Below are 24,614 nucleotides of genomic sequence, written 5' to 3'. Positions count from 1 at the left end.
GGGCGCTGATTCCTAAGGGGGGGAAAGGGAGATCTCGGGTGTTCTGAGAGGAGAGGCTCGAAAGCATCTAGCTGCTGCGGGGTGGAGTGGGCGGGGATGATGCAGTGATTCTGTGGTGGTGGTCAGGGCTTCTGGAGGATTCGTTTGGAAGGAGATAGCGCTGCCTTTCCGGGGCTTCATTGGGGGTGGGTGAGGGTGTTTCTGTATGTGATTTGATGCAGGGGTTGTTTCCAGGTTGCAGCAAGATGAACACTCGCGGAGTGGCTGCGCATACGACTGACGTGGAGGCGACCGTATCGGATATGTTTTTTAGTCAGTCCAAGAAGTGCCACAGTGCTTCTTCCTGTGCTGCACTATATGCCATACGCCAGGACAGACGAGCTGGCGAGTTGCCGGAGGCTCATGGAACAAGCGATTGTTGTAAAGGGCAAAAGGGAACTGGAAATGGGAATTCAATTGTAATAGGTTCAAAGGTTTTGTGCTTGCATTTGTGTCTCAATGCCTGAAAGATCTATATATAGTTACCTGGATACAGGTAGCGTGTCGGTGGTTGGCAGTTGCAACCGGTATCGGGGCCTACCTTTAGGGTTCAGGCAGCCGGTCTAAGCTTTCCGTCTTCAACAATTCATCCGAAATAAAGTAGATATCCTGTAGGATGGATATCGACTTTACATCGCATTTACTTACAACTCGAAGCTAAAGTAGTACTTTCCTTTCTTCGGGTTTCCAATTTCCCACTGTAAAACATCGGTGTAGCAGGCCAGCGTTCCCGAGCACAAATCGAATCTCGCATTAAGCTCTGCGAGACTATCTACTATCTTTGTCTGTACACGGAACAGGGTGGAATGGCCGCCGGCGGCCGGAAGCAGATCGATGTGCTTAAGTCGGCAGTCGGCAAGCTTGCTGGGCGCTTTGAGGCGGAGAACTCAACCCCATTTTTCGAGGCAGCTGCTTCGCTGGCGAGGGATGGGGTGAGGGATGGCGTTTGTTCGGTACCTCAGTCGTCGTGCTGTTGGGAGCCCATCAACCTTTCGGGAGCGGGCCCAGTCCACCACCGCCATAAGACCTCACAGTTGCGACCCACGTCACTTGCCATATATGTAAACGGGGCTGTGGGGTGACGCATCGCACCTCCCCACCCACCCACCTGCATCCCCGGCCCCTCACATTTCCCCCCAACTTCCAACCCCCTCCAAACTCATCCCCTGACCGCTCCCCGCGCCGGACCCTGTCATCCCATTAGCTGCCCATTAGCTGTCCCCCCAGCCCCTTCACCCGGGTCAGTCCCCCCCGAAAACCTCCCCCCAACCTGTCCACATCCCTTATGAGCTCCTCCCACGTTCCATACCTGTTCCGTACATCCTGCCGTACATCCATGCTGTACCGTCTCGTCCATCTGGCACCATCGCATCTGCTCCGGGCCCCCTGACATGCTGACAACCAGCCCCCAGTGGGTCCTCTTACACCGACACGCCGCTTTGTCCCACGACGTCCTTTGACACAATACGACGCACAGGTGTGCTCCCGGTGCCTTCTGCGTGTTGCGGGCCACATGGGCATGGAGGACTACACCCTGACTGCGCCGTCACAGGGTGAAATCATCTTCGCGCTATCCCCTCACGATGCGGCCAATGCCGCCGTCGCTGCTGCTGCTGCTGCTGCTGCTGGAAGTAGTGATGTTGATGGTGGGGAAGGAGGTCCTTTTCCCCCAGAGGAGGCGACGACGGCGGCGGGGCTCCCGCTCTGCCCTACTTGCTTCGGACTGCTGCCGGCGCTCCTAGATAAGCAGAGACCAGCACTGCCGACCCATGGGACGGCTGCGGATGGAAACCAACGTACCGCCGTGTCGGCCAGCGGAGATGCAGCGGCCGCGAACGCGACGGCGGCGGCGGCGACAGCGGCGGCGGCGACGGCGGCGGGTACGGCGGGTACGGCCACCGGGGGCGTGGACCTGGCTTGGCTCCGAGTCCAAAAGGCCGTCTCTGACGCCACCGGCTGCCGCGCGGGTCCGGCAGCCAATCATGAGCGACTGCAGGACTGGCCCTCCATCGCGGATATTGCGGATGCCGTCCGACGACAGGCGGAGGTCGGCCCGCCGGACAGCATCGCGCTGGCGGCAGCGACCGCAGCGGCAGTACCAGCCGCTCCGCCGCCGCCGCCGTCAGCCGCTGACAGCGGCGACGTCGCCATGGCGGAGGCGGCATCGGCCGCCAAGCCAACGACTGCATCGGCGACGTCGGAGGTGGTCGTTGGTCCACCATTGCAGCTGAAATCTTTTAGCTTGGAAATAAACACCGTGCCGGCGGCAACTGCCGTACGCGACGTCTCCCTGCACGCCTGGCTGATATCTTTCTGTGAGTCCCGCGGTGTCCGCTGTCCCGCCTGGCGGCCCACGGATATCGTGTCGCTGCCGACAGTGCTCAGGTGGGTCGTACATCCCCCCTTCCCGGGGGTGGGGCCGGGGTAGAGGGGTTGCCAGGGGGTGGGGTGGGCCCCGGGGGAGCTCCTGGATACATCCTCATTGCTGCAGCTGCTGTTGGTTTCCAAGGGTGCTGCCAGGAGTGCATCGCGGGGTAGCATCGCATCTGGGCCTCACAGCCTTCCACTGCCCAACCACCCCGCCTGCCTTTCCCACGCACCTTCCCCCGGCAACTCTCCCACCCGAGCCCCACCGCCCCCTCGCCGCCCCCTCTTCCTCGCCACCTGCCTCCCGGCCCCCTTCCTAGGCGGGTAGTGCCCCTGTGTTTGTCCCGGCAGCTAGGTGTCCCCGCCGCCGGTCACCAGTCCGCCGCCGTGTGCGTGTCGGTGGCGATACTGGACGGGGGGGAGGGGCTGCAGGAGCTCAGGGTAAGGGGGGAAGGGGGGAGGGGTTTTCCGTGGGTTGTAGAGGGTATTGACAGGAGGTGATGAAGGTTGAGCGGACTTTGAGGGCATTAGGAGTGGGGATGGGACGGCGTGTGTGTATGTGTGTACAGGGGGGAGAGAGTCCCGTCTGGTGGCGGGGGGGAATGTCCGGAGTGGTTAGTTGGTTGCAGGTGGTTAGTTGCGAGAGCGGTTGGTGTGTGGTGGGAGTTTGGCTGCTCGTCCGGCTGCTGTTGTTCCTCCTCCTGCTCCTCCACAAAGGGGCGGTAGGTCGGCAAACGCGCTGTCGGTTAACGGATTGCGTCAATGACTGACTTTAACTGACTCCCAACCCAACACCCGGGGAAGGGTGGTCCCTAGGCCCCTACCTCTCATAACTCAGCCGCCCTTCCGGCCCCCAACACACGTCTTGTACACTCTTTCCCTGGCAGCAGCTTCACTCGTCCGTGGTTCGTCTTCCCCCCAACTCCCTCACACACACACACACACACACACCTGCATGTACGCGCCGGCCCGCAGGTTCTCGCCGAGCAGCAAGGCGGAGGCGGTCGCCGTCAACAGCAACACCACTTCCAGCACTACCGCCAGAACAAGCGACAGCGGGGGCCGCAGGGCAGGCAGCAGCAGCAGCAGCTGGGGCCAGAGCAGGATGCCGCGGAGGGCGAAGGCGAGGGGGGCCTGCAGGGCAAGGTGCGATTTCTCCTCGGGTACCGCGGTTAGCTGGGCTCCAACGGAGGGGGCGAAAGCGGGGGTTAGTTGGGCACCCAGGGTCACTGGCTGGCCCAGCCTTGGCTCCACAGCGCTGTGCTGTGCTGCACCGGCCACATCATGATCCCTACCGCAGCTGTGTTCCCTCCTCACCCCCTTCACCCTCCCCACCCGCCCCTGGCAGGCATTTGACGAGCGCAACCAGCTCATGTCGTTCGAGCAGGCCTCCACTGCCGCATGCAGCACCCCCCGCCATGTGCTGGCGAGGCTCTTTCCCTGGCCGCCGCTGCCGGCGGACAAACGCAGGGAGCTGCAGCAGCAGCAACAGAAGCAGCAGCCGCACTACCAGCAACAGCAGAGGTACCGCCACGGCCGACCGGTACACTCGCCCAGGGCGGCGGCGGCGGCGGCGGCCCCAGCTGACAACAAGGCCACGGAGCCGGCGGCGGCGGCGGCGGCTCCTCCTCGGGTCTTTGTACGGGCGGTGCATGCGCCCATACTTTTGGCGGGCAGGTAAATTGGGTAAATCGTTGCGTTTTATAACCGCATGTCTCACCGCACCGCACCTTAGCGGTTGCAGTTCCCACTGTATGTATCCAGTTTCTCCCCCCACACACACCCCACACCCCCTCACGCTCACAAGCGCCACGACACCCCCCGACAGCACCCAGACGTCGCAGTACCACAAGCAGCGGCGGTGCGACCCCAGCAGACTGCGGCCGCGTCCCCGCCTAGCTGGGGGCGGGGGGGCGCCTAGGGGACTCAGTTCCGAAAGACAGGGTCTTCCTCACCTCTCATGCCCCCCTCAAGGAGTAGCAGGGGGTGCAGAGTGCGGGTACAGACATGTCAATGTTGTGTGGTCGTGGTGGTGGTGCCGCACCGCTGTTGGGGGGAGATGTCATCACTTCTTGCCGTACAAATTCCGTACAGGGGTCAAAAATTGACAGCTCCTTCCGAGCCTGGGAACCCCGGGCAGCATCCCGGGCGGCGTTCCTCACTTCAACAAAGTTATTTGCAACGATCCGTATATAAATTTAAGTGACGTACAACATTGTGACATGTGGTAAAATACGTGGTCGTACGTCATACATTTGCAGGTACTGCAAGCTCCGGCGGCACATGCCGCAGTGCCCGTGGTTTGTCCTGTCAACGGGGGCACGTATCGCTGGTGTCAGCGTGCAGGAGGTTATTGAGCAGTTCGTACTGCCGGTGTACGGCACGTGTACGGCAAAGATGATTACTGGCGGGCGTGAAGACGCGGACGTACGAATGCTGGGTCCTGGCCGGCCCTTCGTCCTCGAACTGCAGGTAGGCACATATACGTATTCCGATGTACGGCAGGCGCTTCATGCCTTTTTTGTATTTTCAAACGCATTAAATACATACATACATGCATGGAGGCCAAGCGTTTGGCAATTCACATTTATCCAGCGAGTTGGAGTCCGTTAGTTTGGTGTGGCATATCACACGGCGTGGCATCGTGTCACTGTGCGTACCGAGCGAACCCCTACGGATGGTGTTGGTTCCCCTGCGGGTCCCCCTGAAGGGCCTTATGGGGCCTCCCCCGTAGGGCCCACACACCGCACCCCGCGCCCCTCCTCACCTCCTATGCCATCCTGCGCCACCTTTCCTTTTATATATCTTCTTTCTTCCCCTTTCACCTACTACTTTCTTTTTTGTCCTCGGCCAGCCAGTCAAAAGTTTTTGCAGCGGCACTCGCATGTATTGTTGTTTTTTTATCGCACCCCTGCTCACTACCTTGCTACCCTCTGCCGCGCATGTGCCTTTGCCCGCTGCTTCTGCTGCCTGGCCGCCGCCAGGTGAGTCCGAAGGAGGTTCGAGAGCTTTGTCGGTATATCGCGTTGCGTCGGTCGGCTAGCCGGACTAGGATAGTCGGGTCGGTCGCGTGTTGGGGTTTGGGAGGAGCACTTGCATACCACCAGCTTTTTATTACCAGCTAATCAGCCAGTTCTTCGCCAAACCTCGTCAATGCCGCCGCCAGGCCGGCGGCAAACTTTATTCCAGCTTCAGGTCAGCAGTTTTTGTACTACCTTTCCGCCGCCTCTACACCTACCTTTTTTACGGCTTGGCATTACTGCTTTTCTTCCGCGCTTGTTTAGTCCTGGCGGCTAGGTAGGTAGGTAGTTGTCCGACTTCTTCTTCACTACATCATCCCGAGGTCGCCGCCTTCAAGAACGCCTACTGGTCACAGTTCTACGTCTGGTACACTCTTGCCCTGGCAGCAGCTTCACTAGTTCGTGGTTCGTCTTTCCCTCCTCACCCTGCACACCTGACCCACCCGTTCCTTCCCAGCTGCCATCCTTTGTCGCCCCTCGCCAACGTGTATGTGGGGGGGTTGGCCGCCCTTATCCGGTGTGTCCCCTTACGTCACCGGCCCCTCCCCCCGCCCCTCCTCCCCCCGCCCTGGCTGTCCTCAGGCCCCTCTGCGGGGCCATCCGCCCGTATCGGAGCTTCGGCGGCTGGAGGCGCGGATGAGGGACAGCAAGTGGTGAGGGGACAGCAGAGGTGGGAGGGAGGGAGATATGACGAGGGCGGTATCGGCGTGGTGGTGCGGATGGTAAGCTACTGCTGCTCGTCCTCGTCCTCGTCCTCGTCCTTGTCCTTGTCCTGTATAGCCGGTGCTGATTTATTGGCCTCAGTTGTGTTCGGTCGCTAATGGAGTGCTACAAATCCTGTTTAGTCGTGGTGGTGCTGCAGTCGGGGCAGCCATCTACTCCTCGCCTGGCTACCAACCCGCCACATCCCTGGGGGGCCGGGGAGAAGCACCCACCACTGCCACTACCACGACCACTCTGTGACACGGGCCGTTCCCGCCCATAGTCGGGTCCATCGACGTTCTGGTCACTTTGGGTTTTTCTTTCTCCCGTGTCCCCCTTTCCCCCCTGGTCCCCTGTCCCCGCACCCCGGGGCTTCCCCCCTTCGCCCCCAGCGGTGTTACTGTCCAGGGCCTTACGCCGTGTGGGCCCGCCGCCCTGGAGTCCATCAAGGCGGCTGAGGAGCTGAAGGAGAAGAGCTATCGGGCCCTATGTTGGGCTGAGAGGGCGCCCTCCCTGGAGGACCTGGAGGCCCTCAAGGCGCTGGGGAGGGTGGAGGCGGCCCAGGACACCCCCGTACGCGTGCTGCACAGGCGGGCGGCCAAGGTGGGGGGTCGGGAGGGGGGAGGAAGGGAGAGGGGGGAGGAAGGGGGGGCTTGCAGGTGTAGCTTCTCGACGGTGGACGTGCCGCAGCGTGGTGAGTGGGCGCTTCTCGGCTGGTGGGGGGGAGGGGGAGGAGGGGGAGCGCGTGGGGGTTTTTGGTGTGCCGCACGTACGTAGGTAGGGTGGAAGCCGGGATCAGCCGTACTGCACTGAGTGGTACGGCGAGCACAAAGCTTCCATGTCCTGCGCGGCCCAGCCCGTTTTCGCCGAGGCCGTTTTCCCCGCCCATCGTACGGCATTTCTGGATCCAGGTTCGGCCCAAGTGGTTCCAAGTGGAGCTAGCCATTCCCGTATCTGGGCGGCCGAACTATTTTGTGCTGGAGTTCAGGACGCAGGTGTGTGGGTTGGTTGGTGTGTGTTGAGGAGGTTGGGGGTGCGGGGCTGCGGGAGGTCTGAGGGGGGGTAACCTGATGCGAACAGGGGGGGATATCCTCTTGCCGTTTTTGCGTCCGTTCGTCCGTTTCATGGGGCACTGGGCACTGGAATGGGAAGGGGGGGCTTGGTTGCGCATACGCCGGTTGCCCTGCGCCCGCCCGTGCATTATGTGTTTTGGGCCGTGCATGTGAGGGCGGTTGTAGCTCCCTTCTCGTCACTTCTTTTCCAGCCGCAGACTTGCGGTCCTCTCTGAGTTCCTAATCTCAACGCACCCGTATAACTAACTAACTAACATGCATACATACTTTATACATGCATGCATGTACGTACGTACGTATGTACGTACACATGTACATGTATGTACCTGTTTTCACACCCACACACCCACACACACCCATCAGGCGGGCGCCTATGTAAAGGAGTTTTGCCATGGAGACTTTGGTCGCTGCCGGCCCAGCATCGGGGACCTGCTGGGATACATCCAGACCAGACGAGAGGCCGCCGCCGCCGCCGCCGCCGCTACTGCTACTGCTGCTGCTACGACTGATACTAATACTGGTGCTACTACGGCTGCTTCAGCTGTCCACACCAGTGCTGCCAACACCGACGCCGCCGACGTTGACGAGGTGATCGACAAGACCGGTCAGCCGGCATCGCCGTCGGGGGCGTCAACATCCCCGCTGTCGGCATCACCGTCGATTTCGCCGTCAGCGTCACCGCCGCCGCCGGTTGACGGCGCCGCCGACGGCACTGCCAAGCGCAAGTTCAACCCCAAGCCGCGACCACGTCCGCCCAACAAACCCGACTCTAAGCCCGAGCTGAAGTCCAGCCCCAAGCCCAACACCACCTCCGGCCCCGCCCCGGTGCCAGTCCTGACTGCCGACATGCTGGACAGCGGCTCCTTCGTCCGCGTGGAGATTGTTCAGCTCGATGTGATTGATGTGCACCTGGACAAGTGGCCTTAGGGCCCGCGAGGTCACCGGGGGGTGGGCTGTGCTGGGCGGCTGCCATGGAGGGGGCGGGTCGGGAAGGGGGGGATCGGAAGAATAGCGGAGGTACCCTGGATGGGTGAGCGGGGTAGGACTGGACATGGCGCTGGACATGGCGCAGACAGATAGACAGACACGCATACAGGAGAACAGTCCAGGCAGAGATACGGGTAGGGGAGGGCAGGGGAGGGCAGGCCGACGAAGGAAAGCGCATATGTGTGTATATGTGCATGTGGCAGCTGTGGCAGCAAACGCAGTGGTGATGCTGGTAGTCGTGGTGTTCTCGATGCAGGTGGTGCGCAGGCAGACAGGTCTTGGCGGTACTGCTGGGTGGTGCTGGCGAGGTTCAGGTCGGGATATGGGGGTACGCTCCAGGGGCCCAGGCCGCCACACGCGGGGGGGGGGGGGGGCCGGTACCTGAGCAAGCCGTAAGCCCCATGCCCTGCTGCTCAGTCCCTAGCCCCCAACACCCCACAGCGGGCCCCCGTACAGCCTGCAGGAATTTTATAACCTTGATTAGCTAACCGGGTGCCTATCGATATCATCTTGGCTAAGATGTGCTTGCTGCAGATGTTCGAGGGTCACGATACCGATGATCTCGGTATCTCGGCTGGCAGCCGGAAAGGCCTCTCAGCATGCTGCGAGGTGGCCGTGAGCAGGCGAAAAGCGCAATCGAGGTACATGCGTATTGGCTGCAGCTCGAATTACGAGCAAGGCGGCCCCGGGTGGTGGCAGAAGCGACACGGTAATGCCGGAGCAGCCGCCGGTACAGCCTTCTTGAACAAGGAAGCTGGAGGCCGCAACACACAACACCTAACGTGCCTATTTGTAGCAGCTGCTCAATCGCAATTAGTACAATGTTACAAACGTGTCTAAAGTCCAAGTCGAGGTTCAGGGCCCGAAGTAAAAAAAGTATTCAGCAAGTAAAAGGGAAAGTCAAGCACTGCATCAAGGCTCCGAATCGCGCGGAGTGAAGTGCACATAGGGAAGCCACACGCTACGAGTATGTAGGCTTACCCAACAGAGGAACAGTCAGTTCTTCATCTTCGTCAGCAACGGGCAGCTCTGGGTGACCGAGCAACGTCACAGGATATTGGCCTGAAATCCTGCCCTAACTTCAATGCAGATAAAGTTCTTGCTGCGGAGTCCCAAAAGGTAAGTGGAAATTTGGGAGTGTCTTGTTGAAGAGCTGTCAGTATCTTACATTGTGGCACTTGGGGTTCATACTGTGTCGCCATGGCATGCTTCTACGCTTAGTTAACCTCTTTGGGGGCGAATAGCATGCATGCTGCACCTCAACTACTACACCTCAAGTGCAATCACTTTTATGTGCGGGTAAGTTGGTACAATTCTGATGATATGACATCGCTTGCCGCTGGGGCCGCTCATACACAAAGTGGCTGGCAGAGCAGGGTCCAGGCATGCTCTGCTTGGGCACTTTTGCATGTGACTGTGTCATCATGAACCAGCCTCTCTAAAGGCGTCCTCCTGTAAATTTACGTAGATAGCATGGTTACGTAAATAACATGGTTTTTATATTTACGTAAATAGCATGGTTTTTGCCCTCCATAGCTATATTCATGCTGGAAGTTGTTCCTCACCAGGGAATGTTGAGGTTTGCTGGGCTGACATGGATTTTACCATGTGAGATGTGCCAAGTCATGGATACGGCCGGCGTTGTCTGGATCCATCCAAAAATCCATGGAGCGGCCCAGCGGGTCCGAGCGCCCATGAGAGTTCATGCAAACTTGTCGACATAACCAGCATTTTCCCAATGATGATGCAAAGCTTCCGGACTATGAATAACGTCTGCTTACAGGCTCAGCCCAATCAGTTGCTGTGTACGAAGTTGTAGCCAAAACGCGCAGGCTGCATAGAGAGACAATAAACTCACAACCTAGCGCATTCGCTGCTGGTCTAACCTGTACATTCCTACGACCTATTTAATATGGGTTTCATTCGCAGCCTGCTCATTAGATTGGGACTTGTTAAGGTATGCATCGTTGTCCTCATAAAATCTTCGTTTGTTGATATAGGTGGATAAACTTTATGTATCTGTGAATTGGAAACACTGCAGACAAAGGTCGGGTTATTAATTGTGGGGCTGAGCAACAGCGGCAAGTCTACAATTGTTGCTCGGCTCACAAATGAATCCGTAGAGGAAGTTGCACCGACGGTCGGGTTTGCTGTGGAATCCGTCAAACTGGACGGTCTGTCCGTCACCATCTTCGACATGTCGGGTACGTGCCGCTCCAAACATATACATTCCTTACAACATCAAATCAACAGCCAGAAGCTCATAACCAGTCATAATCAAATGTCATCTTGGCACTGCAGGTAACAACCGTTATCATGAGTTGTGGAAGTTGTACTACAAGGAAACAACGGTAATGAGCCGCGGTAAAGCGCCAGCCTGCAGCATTTCTACGGGGCCCCTCTCACCCTGAGGACCCCGAAGATGCACATTTCCCTTTACCCGTGAACTGATTATCACCTGCACTTCATGGAAGCCCTCAAGAGCGTAACTGAGTCGAGCCCTGGCTTCCATCCATCCGCTCATCCACCCGTCCTACTCTAATGCTCCCTGCCCCCGTCTGGTCACTGCCCTCCAAGCTGCCGCACGGCGCCCTCTGTCCCGCTCCGCCTGCAAGGCTGTCGTCTTTGTGCTGGATGCCGCTGATACGGCCCGCTTCCCGGAGGCCGACGCAGTGCTGCAGGAGCTGCTGAAAGCCGACCTCCTCAAGGCAGGTGCCCGTGCCCGAGCTAAGAGGCGACCAGCGTCACAGCGAACCGGTGGCGCCGTCGGTGATGTCCATGTCGCTGGTGTTGTGAATGAGCATGTAGAGGGACTGGGGAGGCCTCCCGCCCACTCAGAGCTCCCTAGTGGCGGTGCTTAGGCCAGTGCTGCATGACGTCAGCGCTGATGTAAAGGGTTAGGACGGGCCGGCGGACCGGGTTCTGTGGTGGTTGGGAGCGCGGGTGGGCCATCGCTGATACGGGCGGGCGGCCGGACGGGTGCGTATCGCGAACCCATATCGCTTTTCTCTCCACTGCTGTCCTGATTGCCGCCGCTACTGCCGCCACTTCTGTGGCTGCTGCTGCTGCTGCTGCTGCAGAACGTCCCGATTTTGTTCTTTTGCAACAAGATGGATTTGGAGACGGCCGCAAAGCCTGCGGAGGTGGCGGCGGCGCTGCACCTGCCGTACCGCTCCTTCCGGACCTTCCAGCTACAGGGCTGCAGTGCCCTGCGGGGGCGAGGGGATCCAGGTGGGCTAGGAGCCCCCGTGGGGGCGGGGACGGGAGGAGATAACCTAGCGAAGGGAGACGGGAGGGGATTATGGCTGGGGAAGTCAATGCCTCGCGATCCGACCGACATATCATCCTGACTAGGAGCGACCGATAACCCTTCAGGTCACTTGTACGGCAGCAGGTTATTCACAGGCAGCCCACGCAGGCCATTGTAGCTGTCCCTGCTCTTACCCCCTTCTCCCTCCCTCTTGCCACCCTCCACGGGCTAACCCGCTCGCGACCGGCCCCTCGTTGGTCACCCACAGGAGGGAATGCAGTGGCTGCTGGACCAGGTGTAGCTCTAGCGCTTTCGCCGTACCCGTACGGCAGACTTTTCAGCTTTGCCGCTTATTCTCACCCTCATCTCGGCCCCACGGAGCCGTCGACATACCGTCTCCATATATGCCTTCGCCAGCGCCGGCTGGCTCGCCCCCCTCCGCTCTCCTGCTCGGGGGGGAGAAACACAACGTGGCGCCGGGGCCGCTGCCGCCTGTGGCCTGCGTTTCTCGCCGCCTATGTGCTTTCCCGGGCAGGGTGAAATGAGGGATGGAGAAGCCTTGGCGCTGTTTGGCCGCCCGCCAGCACCGCCGCTGCCGTCCGTCAGCGGCGCCGGGGCCGCCAAGCCGGCCTCGATCCTGTGAGAGCAATGTTCATGCCCCGTCTCACCCTGCGCGGACAGGGATGGGCCGAGCCGGTCCCTGCCCCGCTGTCCTCAGGTGGCGACGTGGTCTGCCTGCATGTACGGCGCAGGATTGCTCTCTTCCCCTTTCCCGTCCACAGCTCCGCACCACCAGGCCACTGACGGGACCGAGTGCCGGGGATGTCTTGGCGGGATGCCACGTCTTAGCACACGGCTGCGCACAGTCGGGCGGCCCACCCACCTACCTGCACGGCGCGGTCTACCCTGCGGCGCTTGTATTGCATCACACGGACCCGCTGAGCCACCCATCCTGGACGCGCTCTCCATGTCCTCCACCACCATCCCCGAACGCCGACCCACTAACTGCCACTGCCACCGCCACCTCGGGATGTCACAGCAGATTCCCGCTGCTGGTGGGGGTGGGGGTGGACCTCCCAGGGTGTCACTAATTTTTAGTGTACCACGCTCAAGGGGTGACCAGGACGGGGAGGCGGCTGTGGACACCATCTGCCTGGCTGTCCGTCTGTCCGTCTGTTCCCCCATCGATCGATGAACAGCACACGGGTGCGACAGGACCCTGCATCCTTACTCGACGTCGTGCGGTGGATGCCGTCCGGCCCATCCTGATACCATGCCGCGCCGCGCGGCCTAATGCACTCGACAAATTGCATTTGCAAAAGAGAGAAAAAGAGAGAGGGGATTGATTGGAGTTAGCAGTAAACGGTTTAGGGCGTAGAGCTGAGGATGTAGGTGTATGCAGGATGTAAGAGGGTGTAAGAGGCGTTGCGTGCCGCAGTCCAGTTATGTTTTGGTAGACGTTTTGTTCGAGTATTGAGTATGAATATTTTCATATGCTGTTTCATTGGGTCCATTGCAGTGGCGCTGAAGAGACGACGTGGTGTCATATTTTATGTGCATATGTGACGGAGGTTCACGGCAGCTTTGGAGCAGCATGCTGCACCAGGCCAGGCATGCTGTGCTGGCAAGGCCAGGCGGATGAGGCGGAACATGCTACAGAGACTGCCGCATGGCGGTTGGATTTGAAAAAGGTATACGAAAGGCTCAGGTAAGGATGCGAGGTTGTCCGACCGACCGATTCCGGGAGCCAGACTGGCCGAAACATTTCAACTGGTGGGGATTGCCTTGCTGGTTGCAATAAGAAGGGCAGACTCGGAGCAATGGGTCATATATATCTGTGGACGACTATAAGACGTGGATGCGGCAGAGACATGCTGATGTAAAACCCCGTGAATGACACGTGCGAAGGGCCGTCGCTCAATGGATAAAAGTGCGAATTTATCCTCGACGTATGCATTAGGTGTTCAGCAAACAGCCGGACCCCGTCAGGTCCTGTTACTGCAGTCGCATTCACTGGTGTATGAGTGTCGGTCACTTTACAACAGAAGCTTCCTATGGAGGACGGCATGGCTAAATAGGGCTTTAGGACGTATTCCAAGGGCACTCACCTGAAAGGGGCTAAGTACGTGACTGGCGCCTTATGAAGTGACGAACTTTCACAACATGCGTTCTACGTATCGCAAGGCCATGCACAGAAAGGGGTTGAGCATTGAGGGACTTGGCATTGAGTGTACAAAGGACCCTGTCGTATACAGTCCGGCAGAGCATGCGGTTCATGCACATGCGCACATGCACTTTTAAATTGTGTTGGATCTTTAAATTGTGTTGCAGCATTCCTTCAATGTCTTGACCCATAGGTTACCCATAAAACCCTACTGATACGCTTCGGGCAGGGTTCAAACGGTCTCCTACCATATGAGTATGCTACGACAGAAGAGGCCGCTTAGGGTTTGGAGCCTTTTCTTTTGCTCCTAATGCTGAAAAATTAGCATCAATTCGCACATGTCGGATTGCTTAGCTGTATTATTGAAAGGTGTTCATTCCCTCCCATTGCATGCAACAGTCATCGGGGAATCAAGTTGTGCTCCTATCATTAATAGGGCTCAACCCAACCGAGGACGTCTTTTCTTAAGGAACGCGCAACAGGACGTGCTACACGCGTAACAAGTCTACCCTAGCTCGGGATTCGGCTCCAAATCCTTACAGCCATAGGCTGCTCGGTGTGGGAAAAAACGCCGGCTCCACAACCGCGCATGAGCAGTAGCCAACCCCCTCATTTAAACTTCTGGATGCACAAAATGGTATCTACACATAAAACGACTGCGGTGTCATCAACAGAAAGCAAGCACACCTGCCCCTGCAATTCAGCGACATGCCTGCTCTTTCACAAGCATTGCTTGAGCTTTCACACCGGGAGTCGAAGCGCCGACTGGTAAAGCTGGATTACGTGTGCGCCCGACAGCACGCGCGCAACTACCTCCGGCGGATTGGACTAGGTCTGACCTGCAATTCCTGCCCGGATGATATCGGATAGGCCGCAACAGCGGCGCCACCACACTCCTGGACTCACTTGCGCGCATGTCTAACCATAGCCGCCACCATATGCAGAAATTGGTCGTGGGAAGCCATCTATGTATGGCGACGCCATAGCGACCCACAAAAAATGTTTCTTCTCCTCTCAGCATCATCGCCAAGCGATCGACCCTAACAACTAGCGCGCAGCTAGTGCACTCAATCCCAGCCTCTACGGAGTGGTCGTGTACTATGCTTCTGGACAGTGGGCTAAAGCAGCCGGTGGACCCATCGGTCCATGCAAACGCATGTCCCCGTTCCATTTCCTTCTGCAGGTCCATCTCGCTTGAGCACCGGCCCCAGCGACCATCTCTACTGCGTGCATCGTGCGTGCAGCAGCCATGTAAAAACGCGTACACGCGGACGCGCACGTTGCAGATAAGTCCTAAACGCACGGCGACCATCCTGCTCGCTGGCTGGCTACGTGCAACAACACGATATGTGCATACATGGCCTCATGTGTGCCGCTCTCGCATGGCCAGTTCCTGCATGCTGCACTGTCGTGCAGCCGCATTCAGCACTTGAACGCTCCACGCTCCCATTCCGCCTTCCCAGCGATACCCTGTGCACCAACTTGCCGTGCGGCTCCCCGCGGCACAACTGGTCGCCTCTCCTCACAACCACCGAACTTTGCTGCTTGAAGAATGAACCGAGCCTTGCAGGCAGGCACTCCAACTGCCGCGCGACGAATGGAGAAGCTGCCGCCAAAGAATTGCTGGCGGCTTTTACCTTGTCGGCATCTGGAAAGGACAAAAAAGACGGCAACGCGTACACAACCCTTCAAGCGTCCGAAACGGCATGAGAACCCGCCGACAAGGGGGCACTCAAGGCAATCCGGCAGACCATTGGTTGGTAGTCACGCGCGAATTTGTGGCCAACTCAGCACCATTCCCATACGAGGGCGTCAAGCGGCCACAGCGGTATGGACCCTGTGACACTCGGGTCCTCGGACTGCACCAGCAGCAATTCCTATCTGTCTTAACTTCCCAGCGGGTTTCATGCAAGATAGGCTACAACAGGGAAGGACGAGGTAAAAACGCAAAGCCTATGACGTCCATACATGACACACAGAGCACGTCAGCAACATGACACGCCAACTAAGCTTGCTGCTAAGCTGGCAGACAATTCCTCAATACAGCGATGCTTTTGCCGGTAGCTGAACCCAGCATAAGCCCTGCGGCATACACCGTCGACAAGGCACTGCCTTCCAAATGTGCCCCCAAGGACGGACCAACCCCGATAGGCCCGTGCTCCCCATATCTCACCTGATTATATGCCTTAGGGTCCTTCTGCTTCTTCGCCTTCGCCTGCCGCAGCTTTGCCTCCGCGAGTGCAGCCGCAGACAAGGCGGCCTTTTTCTTCGCCTGCTCCCCTGCCTTCTTTTTTGCCGCCAGCTTTGCCTTCACCTGAACAGCCAGTGACATGGCACAATCCAGTTTAAATCACAGGTATAAGCCTTGCTGGACTAAGTGCATTGGATCCACTACTGCCCATTTAGAAGTGCTACCCATCTAAAGAACAAGGCATGCGCGCCGTTCTTGCAGGCTCCAGCGCCGTACGAGGTGCTACGGCAAAACGTTATGCGCCGTGCACCTACCGCAGCGGGGTCGATGGGGCCGGAAGACTCCTCCGTCGGCTCTTCGCTGGGCTCCTCACTGGCCTCCTCTGTTGCCTCCTTGGCGTTCCGCTGTGCGCCCTCAATCTCCGGATCCCCAGTTGGCTTCTTCTTATCTTTGCGCTTGCGTTTAGCCTCGCCGTTTGCCGGCGCCTCCTGGTTCTCCTTCCCAATGTTAATGCCGAGCTCCGCGAACACAGCGTCCAGGTCCTGCAGCTCCTTTTTCTTCATCTCCTGCGGAGGCGCCAAGCGCAGGGCACGAGCGGGTGCCGGGTTGCCGACGGTTGGGGTCCCCGGCGTCGTCGCATGGCGAGCGCGCGAAAATGCCTGACAGCCATACTTCAGTAAGAAATTGGTCGTTCACCATGACACACCGCACCTTCTTAGAGAGTTGCTTCTCCGTCTCTTGAGCTGGCTTGGGAGCTGGCACCGGAACAGCGCGGTTGATACCCACCGAAGGCTCCTTGACCTCCTCCTCTGCAAACGAGGCACATTCCCTCAAGTCAGCTTGGGTATTTGTTGTGCACCTGCAACATATTGAGCAGGTGCGTACCTTCGTGGTCGCCATCGTCGCCTGTCCCGAGCTCGACCCCAAGCTCTGCCTCGAGGTCTATCTCCTCATCCTGTGCAAGAATTAGCTTAGAATGTATGCGTCTCTTAAGCTGTTACAAACTTAGGCGTACCTCCTCCCCCTCCCCCTCGTCGTGGCTGTCGTCCTCGTGCGTGCCGTTGGCAGCAACCGGGGCAGGTGCGCTACCCCGAGGTGCCTGTAACCAAGTCGGGAAACTTCATATGTTTACCCCAATTCATCGAAATTCAATCGTCGTGAGAATTGATCTCACTTGCGTCCATCCGGGGTCTACCGGTGGCGAGAAGTCATCTTCCTCATCGTCCGCCCAGCTTGCGAGGCCCACAGGCTGTGAGAACAGCTGCTTCTCAAGTTCAGCAGTATCTACCACCTTCTTGACCTCGCTGGACTTCTTCTTCTTGTCGCCGTCCTTGGACTTGCTCTTGCCGCTGGACTTCTTGACTTTCTTACTTGTGTCAAGGGCGCTGAAAATGTTACTGGTTGCTAGACTCATACCGGCTTGACGATTTAAAAAGCCTCTTCAATTTAAAATGGATACGCCTAGAAACAACGCAGAGCGATAGGGAGTAAAAGACAAGGGACGTGGCGGCGCAGTCTAATAATAGTTGCAAAGATTTCGGCGTCGTTCTGCTCTGTGAAATGGTGTGGTAACGCCTCAAGCAAAAGATCTACAAAAGTTGGAGGAGTACCCAAGACTTGACAGGAAGCGCAGATGTGTACGACATGGTGGAAAAGTTGCTTGAAGAAATCATGATCAAACTGACAGGTATATATATACATATACTTAAAGCTGCAAAGCTAATTTTTAAGGTAACTCACTTGTTCCGAGGTACAAGGGTAGGTACGTTCCCCCCCCCAGTTGGTACACAGCATAGAGTTGCCTTTTCACAAATCCTTGAGTAATTCAGGTTATTTAGTGCAAAGGGATTAATGAGGAGACCCTAAAACACAACTTGGGTGTCACGACAGCTTTAGATTGAAGGAGGAGCATCCAAGGAGGTAGTTGTGAATCAACTGCGGAGGAATACTCTGCGTTGCTTGGTTGACGCCACGCTCTCGGCGGCGTGACAGTAGATGGTGCTGATGCTTCTAGCAACGCATGCGCAGGGGGTTGTATGGGCTGACCTTGAGAAAGATAACGGGTTATCATGGGAGCTGTTACAAAGACTTGTTTGACGTCCTACTGGGTTCGGAACATTGGCCCCGTAGGAACATCATCCAACGCTCGCTTCACGAACGCGTTCGGACAACAGCACCCCAGAACGTGATCAATACAGGCGAACGTGCCTTCAATTGTTTCGCTCTTTGGCTTAGTGGAATGTACCAAGACAGCTGAAAAAAGGACAGGGTGCAGCACGACACCAGTGCCTCCTAGCAGCGAAATGGGAAAGTGCAATCCATCCAAAATCTTATCAAGCAATGACCTCAATATAGGCCAAGTTTGCTTGGGTGCGCCACAACGCCCAACTTCAAACCGACATAAGATCACGTGTCTGTTCGTCTGACAAATCTGACAAACCGTCAGAGGAACGAAGCGTCGCGTACGCTGCCACTTGCCTACTGTCGCGCTAAGCCTGCTCTTCCTGCGACGCATGGGCCGAGCGATACACATACGCGCCTGCCATACTACCGTGCTTTCCGAAAGACGTGGCCGACACATCCGCTGGCTCAGTTAGCCGTGCGTTGCACCTACGAGTAGCAATTTGATCTGTGATCGTCGCATATCCGAGGCCCAAACGCACAGGGTGCTACACCAGCAACAATTTTGCCCAACGCGTTGCATCAGTACTTAACCCCGCTGAGCTGTTTGTTTAGCCAGCGGAGTGTCAACAACGAGCAACGATGGCAGTGTCTGGTACATAAATTCCTCATCAGTTTAGGAACGACACAAGTCACTGCCCAACCCCTTCCACATCTCGCTTCCCCACACACCGTCGCTTCAAAACACCCGTCCAAGTTTCCATTTGCCTTGGTGTACGTCTCCACATCCCTGACCTGCCATGCAGAAAACCCCCGCAAAACAACACCGCTCTTCCCGTTCACGCTGGCGGTCGTCGGGGCGCAATTACCCTTCGCACGTTACCAAATCTCCTACTCAGCGGTCTGCACCATCAGCGGTCCCGCACAGCCCGCGCACCCCCACCTCCATGTACCACCTCTCCGTGCACAGCTCATGAAAACCTAATACAGCTTTACTGCTCACTAGAATACGAAGGGGCGCCACATAGGGCGCCACTACACCGCCATTTGGTGGCGCGGCCCCGCGGGGCCCCCGTGCCACCTCTGCTGGCCACCCGACCGCACAATGGCTCACCCATTCTCATTTCCATCTCCCCCACCAGTTAACCACCCGCTTCACAACCGTCTCCCTTGCGAGCGCCATTCCGTTAGTCACGCAAGGGACCCTGCTTGGGTGGAAAGAGCTTATTGCGGATCGCGAACAGATCATTCTGACTGATGCCGTACACGACAGCGGCGCCCAGTATGGGGCCCACCAGGAGGGTTGGGACGAGGCCTGTGCGGGCGTGAGGGAGATGGGGTAGGGTGAGGTCGGGGCCCGCGTGTGTTGGCGAGGAGGTCAGCAAAACTTCGAAAACTCGAATGCTCGAGCTACAGGAACGGGGCCCTAGAGGATGCCACCGCGCGTGGGCAGACACGAGTTGTGGACAAGCATGCAAAATGTTTGTAAAGCTGCGGATGCACGTGCCCACTTTGGCCGTCGCGCGAGGACGGACGGCAGGTGTTCCATGGGCATTTGGTCGGAAACACCTGGGTGAGTGGGTAAAGACGAACCACGAACGGTGTATGGGTGGGTGGCTGGCTGGGTGGGTGCCAGAACTTACTAACAGCAACAGGTAGGCAGGCAGGCTGATGGGGAGGTAGACACACATAGGTATATAATACACATAGCAGACAGTAAGAGAGGTGAATAGATAGGTAAACAAGCAGACAGGCAGAAAGGCAGACAGACAGGGAGGGCACGCAGACAGACAGGGAGACGAACAACCAGGTCGACAAACAGGCATGCGTTGCGGGTGGCAAGCTGGGCCAGGCAGAGAGCAGTATTAGCCATGAGGAGCGCTCGAGCCAGGCTGACCCCTATCCCCAGCTGCACAGGACCCTGCGTGTGTAAGGCCCTGCCAGACGCCATCCAGGATCCAAATGCTGACTGCGTGCGAAAGCAAGCGGCACGGAGATCAACGTGCCAACTCAGGTCAAACCTCCAGGGATTATCGGCAGTGGCAGATTATGTATGATGGCTCGTCGCGCTGAACAGCTTCCAAAATTTCGTCACATCTCGATAAACTCAGCTGTAACACTTTTACGCAACATTTGTGCAAACAGGAGTATCTTATCACCAACACAGCAGATCCTGGGAAAAAGCCGGGTCCTGCTCCGTGATCCATGATGGAGGACGGGTCCATGAGAACGAATGGGTGTATGAGGGGCCCTGGGTCCCCCACCGGTCCCGCGCGCCCATCTTTGGTCTCTAGTTCTTCGAGTCGACTTCGGGATGAATGACCCAAGATTTAAATTCGGTACTCTCAAAGGTAATACTAGGAGCACGCGATCCACCTGCCTTCCCGTGCCATCCCCCTTCGCCCCGTCCACCCCGTTCATCATGTCAGGCACTTGTACCGTTTCCCATCCACCCCCGACTGGCTCCTGTCGCCCGGCATTGGTGACCCTCACGTCTCATCATCTTACCAAGCAGTGGTGACGCAAGAAGGCCCACCACGGGCAGCCGCCTCACAGCTGCCTTGACCAGCACCAACCCCACGATGCCGCCCACCATGCCCACCCCGTACCTGCAGCGGCAGAGCAGGGCGCCCAGGGGCGGGGGTTACTGCAGGGGTTTGCGCCCAGCTAGTGTGCTGGAGACGGTGGCCTTCCAGGATAAAGAATACGGCAAGGCAGTGGCGCTGTTCGTTGTGATCCATCATAAGCGGCGTCCCCGCTGCAAAGCTCGCAACAGCACACACGCAAAACAGATAATGCTAAAAGGAAAGGCAGCAGTCGCAGCAGCAGCAACAACAACAGAAGTGGCAACAACAGCAGTAGCAGCAGTAGCGTACACATCCATTTCCGCACTCCTCCCAGGCTCAGGAGCCCCCTGAGCCGGGCCGGCACGTACATTCGCCCGAAGCCCACACATGCCTTCATGGCCGCATAAGTGATGACGCTCGCGTAGAAGTCCTGAGCGGCAGAGGTGAGGTCGGGGGAGGAGATGTAGACAGGCCGCAAGGAAATGGGATAACGTGAACGCCGAGAGAAAGGAAGCGGAACATGAGAGGACAGCGCCAGGGCAAACCCCCCACGCTCCCCCGGCGGCCTGGCGAGCCCTACCCCGAAAGCTCACACGCCACCAACTCACCTTTCTACAGTTCCACTGAGCCGACGCAACTCAATCCCCGAGCCCCTCCAGCCCCCTTCTTCCTTCTCAGCACCACGACCCCCCCCCCGCTACCACTCTCCTTCATGTCCCCATCTCTGGCCAGATCCCCCTGGGCCCCTTCCGCCCCTTCCATCCCTCGGCTCACGAGGAACTCGCCGCTATCCAAAGTGGCGTTGGAATCGTAGTCGCATTCCTGCAGCCAACAGGGCCCAGCAAGGGGGGGATGTATGCAAAAGCCAAGGGGGTAGCTGCCGGCGAGTATGGGGAATGCGGCCTCATGGAAGAGCGGCGGAAAGGGATGCAAGGCTGTAAGGCCGGGAAACGGCAGCACCATGGCAGCTGAGTTCGGCCGGAGGCGACGGAAATATGAGCCGGAAACCGGCGGAATGGGAAACCTGCACGGCGGGCAGATGTCGCTAGGCTGCTCGAGGCAGTCCGAGGAGCTACGGACCCGCTCCTCCCTCCCCCTTCCCTCTCACAGGCTGAACCAAAACAAGATGCACGCCAACGGCGGTGTCACCGTGGGGTGTTTGGGGGGAAGGGGGAACCCGTGCCAGCGGCATTACGTAGGTGTGTATGTATGTATGTATGTATGTATGTATGTATGTATGTATGTATGTATGTATGTATGTATGTATGTATGTATGTATGTATGTATGTGTGTATGTATTATGTACGTTGTATGTATGTATGTATGTCTGCCCTGACCCCTCCACCACCCACCCGGAATATGGCCCGCACATCATCCGAGGTGAGAGGGTCCAGGGATATCCCTGGAACGGGGAGCCAGCGGGGTTGGGGTTGGGGTTGGGGTTGGGGGGCAAGGACAGGAGTAAGCGGGGGCTGGTGACCAGGGGGTGGGGAATTATACATGTGTAGCAGTATCAAGAAGAAAACCACCGCCGACTGACGCCCAAAGTTGATAACTGATGCTGCTGGAGTCCAAGAGATACTGGCAGGAACAGAACAGGAATATGCGTACGCGAGGGGCCCACAAAACAGTCTGACATTCGGGCGCACGGGTGTACATGCCCTTGCTCTATGGTTGGGACATGCATTCTTTTAAAGCGCGGAACGTAAGGGCAAATAAGGGGTGTTTGCCCTAGTGGGTTGTGGGGCACACGGAGGATTGCAATCTGAGTGAAAGATGCAAAAGTGAACGGCAGCAAGCAAGCAGCAGGTTTGAGTGCACTCTGCATGTGTGAGGCCGGGTCCTGCTATCCGCGTCACGGCCTCCGCACATCAACCACACACCACACCACATTACGTCAGCACCCGCGCTCTACTTCCAGAACTCGGCTCGCCCAGATCCCACCATGGTACCAGCTCGTCCCGCCATTCCTGAACCGTCCCACACACCCCGCGTAACCCGCCCCGCCACGTGGAGAGCCGATTGCCGGACCCCCCCCATCTCCGCCACCGCTCCCCAGCCCTACCGTACTCGGCACACGCCTTCTGCAGCTCCCTGAACAGCGCCTCTACGCACGATGCCGCCTCATCTAGACTCACTCGCCCCGCAGAGCGGTAGTCTAGGGAATCGAAGGTGGACTCGCACACCCGCTTGAACTGCTCGCTGTTGCGGACGAAGTTCCTGCCCTCGGAGGAATACAGCCGGGGGGGAAACCGCGGAGGGAGCGGTTTGAAGAGGGAGGTCGGGGGGGTTAGGCGGATAGGGATGTGCACCGCTGGCAGTAGTTCTCTCTCTTTCGCTTTCTCCGCTGTGTATATGTGTGCATATGTAAGTGTGTGGATGTATTATCATAATAATAGATATGCACGCGAGGGTTTGCTGTGTGTGACGATTGGAAGTAGGGTTGGGCCGCACATAACACCGTCAACCATGCTTATGGCCATCCAGTGTTGCGTTCTGAGAGAGATTGAGAGTATTGATGAAGTTATAGATTCGTATGAATAGCGCATGGTGGTGTGGCGATGGAGGAGGTGGGGAAAAGCAAGTGTCGGCAGGTGGCAGGGCAAGGGGATGGCAAGCAAGGCAGGGAAGGAACGCGTGTGGAGCTTGCTACGACGGTGGACATGAGAGCGCTTTGCTCTTCCAAGCAGAAGGGGATTGGGTTTCTACACTGGGCCTTTTCAACGCCGTGACCGGAAGCGGACACTTCATACCATTTTGGTAGTATGATAACAGAGAGGTGAACTGATTTCGCCCTCTTGGCCAACATGAGGAAACTTATAGCTAGTGGAGTGAGGGCATACGTTTCCATAGGAGAGAAAACATTTGGAGTCTGTAATGCAACACCCAAGGTTCCCGTTCCCATGCTTGCAGCAGCCCCTTGCATATGATTGAATTTTAATAACACGCACCTGACCTTATCGTGCACGGCCTGAACCAGCTTAGGCATCCTTGATAACGCCACTCGTAACGTATTGCGTATCGTTAACGGCGCTCAGAGATTTTTGGCCTTATGCTTTATAATATGTATCTTAGAGAAGATGATACATGACAGAAACGTCAGCTCGGATTCACAGCGACACTTAGGGCTGAGTCAGAACGCAAGGGAACACGGTCAAGGCGGAGTCTCGGTGTTACATGTGTTTATGGATTGCGACGGTTATACTAAAAGCGTTATTTGAATGGAATGTTCTGCAAAGAAGACGCCCTTGTACGGAAATGGCCCACGGTTCTATCTTGCGCTACGCGTATGGTTTCCGGATGTTTATTCTCCACTCAACAAGGATAAGCCTTAAGTGTGAATACAAAAGGTTATCAAGATGGCAAGCTGGCGGCCGCCAGAGCTCCCCGGCGGAGTCGGTCGGAGCCGGTACCACTCTTTGGACGTCGAGCTGCAGCTCCAGCACCAACAGGAACAACAAATGCAGCAGTATCGACAGATACAAGAGCATCTCGAAGGTATACAGAATGGACACCAGCAAGAACGTGGACGAGGAGACCAACAGCAGGGCCAAGCACCTAAGCCAGAAGGTGCCAGCAGCCGCGATCAAGCGCCCGATTTCGCTGTTGCCTCCGCCGTCGTCCCCCAGGCCGCGACGAATACGGCAGAACGTTTGGAAACTCAGCCGCTGTTGCGGTCCGGTCCTGGGCTAGCGGTACCCGGCAGTAGCAGCAACAGCGGTGCCGCAGGGGTACCTGTTCGGATTCAGCCGAGGCATGCCGCACCGGCGCCACCCGCAGCAGCGGCGGCAGCGCTGGAGGGCGGTAGTGGCAACCAGCAACTGCGTGATTCTCCTGCGGGACCTGGATACACTGGACAGCAGGTGCAGCAGCAGCAGCAGCAGCATTGGGAGGTGCAAATGTCGTCAGGAGCCGCACCAAGTGGACGGTACGGCACGGCAACGGCGTCGGAACCCTGGTACGGTACGGTTTCGTGTACGGCAGGCATCTCCAGCAAGTTCACGAACTGGGTCTATCGTGGCATCGTCCGCAGACGCGTGCATGTGGCGTGTCATGCGAGTGTGTTTTGGGGCGGCGTCTGGCCGTGGCGGAGCTGCGGCAGCGATGGTATCGAACAGTACCAGGGTCGGAGA

General features: G+C 57.7%; 4 protein-coding genes across 4 annotated transcripts; 2 read left to right on the top strand and 2 right to left on the bottom strand.

Moving 5' to 3' along the window:
• Positions 1-845: 845 nt before the first annotated feature.
• Positions 846-8,128, top strand: VOLCADRAFT_88428 (uncharacterized protein; the record flags this gene model as incomplete). Its single annotated transcript, XM_002948215.1, has 14 exons — positions 846-971; positions 1,244-1,279; positions 1,517-2,424; positions 2,727-2,847; positions 3,382-3,552; positions 3,755-4,083; positions 4,214-4,267; positions 4,668-4,878; positions 5,391-5,405; positions 5,884-5,943; positions 6,009-6,079; positions 6,521-6,731; positions 7,040-7,123; positions 7,790-8,128. 14 exons carry the CDS (start codon positions 846-848, stop codon positions 8,126-8,128), a joined length of 2,736 nt encoding a protein of 911 aa, XP_002948261.1.
• Positions 8,129-10,100: 1,972 nt separating this feature from the next.
• On the top strand, positions 10,101-12,529 carry VOLCADRAFT_88427 (uncharacterized protein; the record flags this gene model as incomplete). The annotated part of the gene is made up of 5 exons (XM_002948214.1): positions 10,101-10,145; positions 10,804-10,900; positions 11,380-11,419; positions 11,707-11,733; positions 12,235-12,529. The coding sequence occupies 5 exons, from the start codon at positions 10,101-10,103 to the stop codon at positions 12,527-12,529; spliced, it is 504 nt and encodes a 167-aa protein (XP_002948260.1).
• A 482-nt stretch (positions 12,530-13,011) lies between these two features.
• On the bottom strand, positions 13,012-17,207 carry VOLCADRAFT_116692 (uncharacterized protein; the record flags this gene model as incomplete). Its single annotated transcript, XM_002948077.1, has 6 exons — positions 13,012-13,059; positions 15,776-15,916; positions 16,108-16,359; positions 16,505-16,602; positions 16,679-16,748; positions 16,968-17,207. The coding sequence occupies 6 exons, from the start codon at positions 17,205-17,207 to the stop codon at positions 13,012-13,014; spliced, it is 849 nt and encodes a 282-aa protein (XP_002948123.1).
• Positions 17,208-18,171: 964 nt separating this feature from the next.
• Positions 18,172-23,470, bottom strand: VOLCADRAFT_103753 (uncharacterized protein; the record flags this gene model as incomplete). Its single annotated transcript, XM_002948076.1, has 8 exons — positions 18,172-19,229; positions 19,812-19,883; positions 20,423-20,523; positions 20,850-20,911; positions 21,256-21,303; positions 21,834-21,883; positions 22,547-22,701; positions 23,433-23,470. The coding sequence occupies 8 exons, from the start codon at positions 23,468-23,470 to the stop codon at positions 19,102-19,104; spliced, it is 654 nt and encodes a 217-aa protein (XP_002948122.1). The 3' UTR covers positions 18,172-19,101.
• Between the last annotated feature and the right edge of the window lie 1,144 nt (positions 23,471-24,614).

This window comes from Volvox carteri, assembly GCF_000143455.1.
Source record: "Volvox carteri f. nagariensis unplaced genomic scaffold VOLCAscaffold_9, whole genome shotgun sequence".
In the NCBI taxonomy this organism is placed as follows: domain Eukaryota; kingdom Viridiplantae; phylum Chlorophyta; class Chlorophyceae; order Chlamydomonadales; family Volvocaceae; genus Volvox; species Volvox carteri.
The sequence above is the reverse complement of the archived record's forward strand: the minus strand, read 5'-3'. Positions and strand labels throughout refer to the sequence as shown.